Genomic DNA, 7,637 nt, shown 5'->3' with positions numbered 1-7,637 from the left:
AACCTCCAAAAGATATGATTTGTTTTGATTCAAATTCGAATTGAAATATTCATTTAAATTAACTTGATCTCCACCAACCTCTAACAAACAAATCCACATAAATGAATTGCTAAAGTATAACAATTAAATCTAATTGAAATCAATCATAAATTTCACACCTAACATCATCCATCATGGTCTGCTGACAAGGCCCAGATGCTCCACTGCACACATGCTGGAACGTCGCGTTTCACATGTTGCACCAGAACATCCAAATTAACTCTCTTTATATATATCTTCTTTGTAGAGTTAATACTGGATTAAATTTGAACAAAATATTCTTTCAAAGCAAATCCAATCAATTATTCTTTGACTAAATCAAATCCAGATCTTTTAATTAACTAATATCATCCATATTAATGATTTAATAAAATCTTTTCCAAATTGATTTGGACTAAAAAAAACTTCTTCCAAAAGCAAACTTATGCATCTTCTAAAGAAAATAATACTACAATAAATCTAAAAGAAATCTGAAGATAATTATAACCCAATCCTTATGCCAAGATGTCACACAACGTGTGTTGAACATCTTGTTAAAAAAGTTTACAACCAAGTATTTATGTCAAACACTTTAGCAGAAACTTGGGGTGAACAAATCTTCTTAAAAACAAACACAATCACGTTCAAATTTCTTCATGAAATCTAGCTAACAGATTGAGGCCATATGCAAATAACAAAACTTGTTGCATAAGTAAACTTATCAAATAATAATACTAATATATCAAAATATATGATTGGATACATCTTCCTTCACAGTCTTGAGAATCCGTTAAAATTTCCCAACACTCCTGCACAAAATATGAATAGATAGAAATAAGTGCTCAAACGATTTTAAAAAAAACTTTCATTACCAAAACTCAATTCTAAAAATATCAAAAGTGAAGATGAAAAAAAAAGTTATAATAAATTTAAATAACAAAAAGAATATAAAAACAGCATATTATTTAAATGGTTTTCAGGGGGTAAAAACATATGTGTTAGGGTGCAATTATAAATCTTTATTCATTTAGAAACCCAGTATCCTATTTTACTTTTTCAAAGCCCATAAACTCACCAGTTTAGTTTAGGTTTAGTTCTGTTACACTATAAAACCAGAGCCAGTGCAAAGAACTTCATCATCCACTAATGAGATAAACCTAGCCGCTAGACGAAACCTAAGTCTCTTCGAGATTCATAGTATGTTTCGTTCTCAAATTCCCTTGTTCTTTTTTCTTCTTCCATGAATTACGCTCTTTTTATTGCGTCTTATTCATCGCTTTTGATAGGCGTTGCGTTCTTCGTTAGTTTTTCATGCCGAAGTACGTGTCAACGAAAGCGTATATCAATTTCAACACTGACCTCTTTCTTAATTATTTGTTAATTAAAAAAATAACATCTGCGAATTTTCACTATCGCAGCTTGTTTCATGGTCGTGTTGTTATATTTACATAACTGATTTTAATTTCAATTTAATTTTTATGAATTGTTGCTTCACAATGGTGAAACCTCTTCTTTCAAATAAGAGGATTTCAAGTTTCCCGAAGCATAAATAAAACCTAAAAAACCAGTCTTAAACAACCTAGTGTAATTTTTAACTACACTACGTTACCTGTCTACTGGTACATTTCATTTTTTAAACACCTTTATAATTAAGCTTTAAGTTTTGTTTTGATTAATTAATTTAAATTTGTTAATTATAATTAATTCTAACGCTTTCTTTGGTTTAACAGTAATTGAAATGGAACAATCAACTACACCAAAAGTACCGACTATACCCGAAATTAAAATCAAATCTAATCAGAAAAAGAAGATTCCTTCTCCTAAGGAGTTGATATCTTATTATGAATCTCAAGGGATGGATTCACATGAAGCGTCTTTGAAGGTAATTGAGGATTTGCAGAAAGCTTTATTTGGAGTGATTTCATCTGGAAGAGGTAAAAACGATAGGGTTTTGAATGAATCTTCTAGAATGATGGATTTTGTAAACAATAGACTTGCGGTACTTGACATGAAGTTGGATACTAAGCCTGGTTATGTTGAGACGTTTGCAATTGGTGTTGTTTCTGGTGCAGCTCTGAATGGAATTGGGGCTATATTGCCTCGTATTATTTCTCCTATTGCTCAGATTTGGAATTCTGTTACTACGGCCACTAAATCTGCACCTCAATGACATTTTTGATTCAGTTTTAGTTTTGTATGTATGTACACTATTATTCAATTTAATCTATTCGTAAATTTTGTATTTTTGTTTAAATGAATTATTAAAGTAAATATTTGACAGCTTAGTATTGTGTTATTAATGTTTAAATTATCTTAAACGTATGCTTTACAGCACTTTCTAGGCATTTCTTGGGTAGGCATATCTGATTTAATATGATTTATCGCCAATCTAAAATTTGTTGAAATAGATCTTTTTACTGCCATATTTCGTTTAATAACTATTTGAGTTCGATGTTACTAATGAACCCCTGAGAGCCCAAAAAGCCCAAATTCTTGCCAAATTTTTGGTGGAGACCATGTTTGAAACACAACGTCCCCCTGGTGGACGATATTGGTAGCAATTCATCCGATGTCGGTATATTTGGACGGTTCTTCCAATGTCAAGGGCAATGTGGCTGGGGTTGTGTTAGAAAGTGTTACTGGGCTTAAAATTTCATATGGTACTAAGATTCAAATTTCTAACCTCTCATAACCTGTCAGAGTGGGCTGTTTGGTACTAAGGTTCAAATTTCTAACCTCTCACAACTGGTGATGTCACAAATTAGATGAGACTATTAGAAAAATGACTTGATCATGTGGACTTTGTTATTGTAAATGTCACCATGGAAATTAAAAAAAAAAAAAAGAGGCGCAACACATTCCTAGGAGTAAATTTCAAGGGCTGGTCTCTTCTCCAGACATGATAACTCCAGGGCTGGGCAATGTAAAAAAACAATACTAAATGAAACACTAGAGAAATGAGTAGAGAGCCACCATAAGCCACTTGGATGATGCCAATGGGCCATCTATATCTTCGAAATTGTATGTGTAGTTGCTCATTTTCCAAAAGGCCATATATATCTTCGAGATCGTAGTTGCTCATTTCCCAAAAGGCCATATATATCTTCGAGATCGTAGTTGCTCATTTCCCAAAAGGCCATATATATCTTCGAGATCTTACGAACCCTCTCTCTATTGAAGTGTTTGATCCAGAAGGAAGGCAAAAACATGAGATACATGAAAGGACAACCAATCAACGCCTAAGAGGAAAATCCTGGGAGAAGAAAGCTATAAGAGTTAAGTGGTATCAGTCAATGAGGAATATATCTACTAAGCAACATTTCCTTAGATGCGGCAAATGCCCAAGACACAAAGACCTACATATACCCTTGCATATAGAGATGAAAACAATCTCCTCACCATGGCGTTCGTTTGGTGGGAATGAATATATTGGAACCTTTCCTAATAGGCCATAGCCAACTAAGATATCTTATTGCGGGAATCAAATACTTCACTTAAATGGATATAGATCGAGCTCTTCGGGAAAAGAAATGACAACAACATCATTCGTTTCTTCAAGAAGAATTTCCCTACAAGGTTTGGCATTCAAGAGGTCATGATGACATACAACAAAGCACAATTCACCGATAAAAAGGTTCAACGACCTACCAGATGACCTCCATGTTATAGAACATTTCACTTAAGTGGAACATCCTAAAACCAACATCATGGTAGAATAAGCAAACATGGTTCTAACTAGATGTCTTAGGCAAAGACTAGACAACACGAAAGGAAATTGGTCACAGAGCTTCCCGACATCCTATGGACATATCAAATTGCTCCTTATTTATCCAATGTGGAAACTCATTTTTTGAATCAGCTTCAGACCTAGGTTAAGATTTCGGTCAAGATCAGAGAGTTGAATTAGAGGACCCAACACATTACAAAGGGAACAAAAACAAAGATAAAAGCAAGAAAAAACGTATCCTCCTCAAAGAGTGATGTGTTTGGGTCATCATGAACGAAACCTCAATCAAGGAAAGGATGACATCAAAAGTAAAACAAAAAAGTAATTTCTCGTGAGTTCAATCTTGGAGACCTAATCCAAAGAAGGTCCGACGTAGGTAAGAAGGACACCATGACAAGAAATTTGGCCCATAACTAGAAAATATCATATCAATTCATCCATAGTACTAGAAAAGACATATATGCTTTGGAGACATTGAACGAGGAAGTTATTCCCAAAATTTAGAATGCAACTAAGTTGAACAACACTTATAGTAAATTTGTAACAAGCACACAATTTATTGTGTTGTTCAAATAAAGGACTTAGTAACACATTTATTTTTCCTCATCTATCTCTTATAGAAAAACAAGTGTATAATAAAGGCACCCACCGATATTTATGCACAAATACATTGAGCGAATTGACAATGTTAAGGGTGACAATAATTATGATTATAGAACTGTTTCGGCTTTACTCGCGGTAAAGGAGAAGATATTCACACATTTGTCCGCCATCAACTTATCCATGAGTTGAGGACCCATAAAGAATCAACACATGACTTTACGGAAAGAAAGAAAACTTTGATGCAATTTATAAGTCTCTTGTTCTTTGCCTTAGTGGACCAGCATCAGAGGAAAAATGGATGCGCTTCCCTGAAATGGGTCACCTCATAGCATGTGTGTATGATAAAGTATGTATTTATCTTACACATTACAATTTTTTGGAAACCTTTTTTCCACTGCACACCGCCTCACCTCAAAATCCAAATGATCGTATGTTGTGTATTGGGTGGCTTTCAAAACCACGATATTTTGTTCAAGTTTACTTGAAATCGGGATGCCCTATTCCACTTACTTCACCGAAGTAGGAAGCTCATTCAACAAAAAAAGTTGAGACTTGGTCAACCTATTTTCTGAAAAGGATGCAAGAGTTCGAGAAATTGAGAAATATTGAAAGAGAATCATATGCACAAAATTCAAAGGGGGTACCACCCATACTTATAGATTTAGCCGATGACAAATCATTTGATTAGTTTTAGTTTTTCATCATCAATTAACTTTATATAATGTGTATTAGTATTAATGAAGTTAATATATACAATTTCAAATATTTTAATACATTTTTTGATACCTTCCAAAATATTTGTTCATTTGCCAAACAAAACACACATGCTTTGTTATCTGTATGGTTCAGAAGAGGTTCTGGAGATGTATCTCCGGAATAAGATAACAGGGTGGTACTGGAATTGTATCTCCGAAATTTATTTAGGGGCTCTTGTTTTTCTTCTTCATACAAATAGAAAATGTCTCAAATGTCACAAGTAAACATTATCTGGTATATTGCAAATGTCTCATTCTCCAAGGCTACACCCGAGCGAAAGTTTAAGCTCAATGAGTACACCTCTTTTACAGATTTGCAATACGAAGTGCTTAATCTCCTACCTTACGAAGATAATCAAAAAATTATGAAGATAAAGTACCATTCACCGTCAATTAATAATGAAGGAAAGATTGAGTTCAACAACTATCAACTTAAGACATATGCAAATGTAAGGGCTATGTGGAATATATTTTTCCATTTTGAAACAAAAGTTCAGATTGAGATGGAAGCCACGACTTTAAGACCGATCGAAGATATTGTGAAGATGTTGAAGCGCCACCTGGATATTGAAATATAATGTCTGATTTTATTTTAACATCACCTATGTAATGCTGATTTTATGTTATGAATGGTAATTTTATTTTGTAAGAATACAACTTTATGGTTTTCTGATGCTTCTGTTTCTGATTTAGAATGCTATGGAGATGCATCTACAAACAGTTTTGGAGATGCATCTCCGGAATAAAAAAACCACACTCATAGGGCATGAGTCAGAGTTGTCCTATAGTGTGCATGTTTGGGTGGTCCATAACCGACCTCTTTCTTAATTATTTTTTAATTTAAAAAAAAATATCTACGAATTTTCACTATCATAGTCTGTTTCACGGTCGTGTTGTTACATTTAGCTAATTTATTTTAAATTCAATTTTTAAGAATTGTTGCTTCCCAATGGCGAATCCTCTTTTTTAAAACAAGAGGTTTTCAAGTTTCCCAAAGCATAAATTAAACCAAAAAACCCGTCTCAAACAACTTGGTGTAATTTATTTTAGCTACACTCTATTACCTGTTGTGTTAGTTTATCCATTTAAGGTAATTAAAGGTGGTTATTTTCTTAGTTAATAGTTATTTGAATATGTTATTTGGATTACAATTTGTAACATCGAGGCCGAAGAGGATGGAGAATGGTTATAACACTCGAAGCCGAAGAAGGCGGGGAATGGTCGCCCAAATTCACATTAGAATGGGAGGATCCCGAGGTTGTGCATGCATAAGACTACATGGTTGAAGTAAGACTTATAAGAATTAATTGGTATTACCTATACCAACAAGACACGTCTTTTTTTCGGTATCCTAACAAATAAGAGCTCCATAGTCAAGTGTGTTTGGCTTTGAGTAGTATTTGGATGAGTGACCTTCTGGGAAGTTTCCTGGAAAGCTTGTGGGTAAGAACAAAGCATGCTGAGAAGACCCGTGTTGGTTTGTAGAGTCAGTCAGTAATCATAAAAGCATTATGGGGCATTACAAATGGTATTAGAGCAGACCTCTGCTGGTGGGCATGTAAAACCTAGGCCGGATATGGTAGAGAGTGGCTGTAACACCCTAGGTCGATGAGGGCGGAGAATGGTTATAACACCTGGGGCCTAAAAGGGTGGGGAATGGTCATCTGAATTTACATAGGAATGAAAGGATCCTGAGGTTGTTCAGGTATGAGATTGCATGGTTGAAGGAATACTTATAAGGATTGATTGGTTCTACCTATACCAACAAGATGCATCTTCTTTTTGGTAGTCTAACAAATAAGAACTCCATAGTTAAGTGTGCTTGACTTGGAGTAGTATTTGGATGGACGGCCTTCTGGGAAGTTTCCTAGAAAGCGTGTGAGTGAGGACAAAGCATATTGAAAAAACCCATGTTGGTTTGCGGGGTCAGTCGGTAATACTAAAAGCAGTTTGGGGCGTTACACAAGTCACACATCATTTGCATATAAATGATGTATTGAGATTCATTTTGAACTAACTCCTCCAATAATAATATAAACTCTTATCACACATGTCCTATACATCTTATCCCACATCTTGCGTATTCTCTCTTTGTCTTCACTAAGTGTAATTGCACTAACAACTTGGTATCCAGAGCTCCTAGTTCCAAAGGAGATTCTTCACCTCTAGGGAAATGATTCTTGGATGGTTTATCAACGATGAATGAAAGCAATGAAATTCCACACCCCTATCCCGTTCTTGATGGCAAGAACTGGGATCGTTGGAGCAAACAAATGAAGTCTTTGTTTGACTTTCAAGAAGCCCTTGAGGTATTCGCTAATGGTGTGGCGGAGCTTGCAGTGGATGCAACTGAAACTCAACGCACTTCTCACAAAGATTCCAAGAAGAAAGATTGCAAGGCATCTTATTGCATCCAAGTTGCAGTTGACGGTGAAATTTTTGAATGAATGCTCATGCTGAACCTGCAAAAGAAGCATGTGATGTTCTTTTCAAGTGTGAAACTATAATCGTTGTGCATGCAATATGAATTACCG

The 7,637-nt window shown here is 34.8% G+C and overlaps 1 protein-coding gene and 2 non-coding genes across 3 annotated transcripts; all 3 read left to right on the top strand.

The window, feature by feature from the left end:
- Nucleotides 1-1,050: 1,050 nt before the first annotated feature.
- LOC127104983 (uncharacterized) lies at nt 1,051-2,303 on the top strand. The gene is made up of 2 exons (XM_051042135.1): nt 1,051-1,215; nt 1,749-2,303. Exon 2 carries the CDS (start codon nt 1,757-1,759, stop codon nt 2,186-2,188), a length of 432 nt encoding a protein of 143 aa, XP_050898092.1. The 5' UTR covers nt 1,051-1,215; nt 1,749-1,756; the 3' UTR covers nt 2,189-2,303.
- Nucleotides 1,504-1,645, top strand: LOC127109636 (small nucleolar RNA snoR137). The gene has a single exon (XR_007796907.1). It is a non-coding gene; the product is annotated as a small nucleolar RNA snoR137 (small nucleolar RNA).
- A 3,738-nt stretch (nt 2,304-6,041) lies between the features above and the next one.
- On the top strand, nt 6,042-6,182 carry LOC127109637 (small nucleolar RNA snoR137). The gene has a single exon (XR_007796908.1). It is a non-coding gene; the product is annotated as a small nucleolar RNA snoR137 (small nucleolar RNA).
- Nucleotides 6,183-7,637: the final 1,455 nt, after the last annotated feature.

This window comes from Lathyrus oleraceus, chromosome 7, assembly GCF_024323335.1.
Source record: "Lathyrus oleraceus cultivar Zhongwan6 chromosome 7, CAAS_Psat_ZW6_1.0, whole genome shotgun sequence".
In the NCBI taxonomy this organism is placed as follows: domain Eukaryota; kingdom Viridiplantae; phylum Streptophyta; class Magnoliopsida; order Fabales; family Fabaceae; genus Lathyrus; species Lathyrus oleraceus.
Note: the sequence above shows the minus strand (reverse complement) of the source record. Positions and strands in the feature narration are given on the sequence as shown.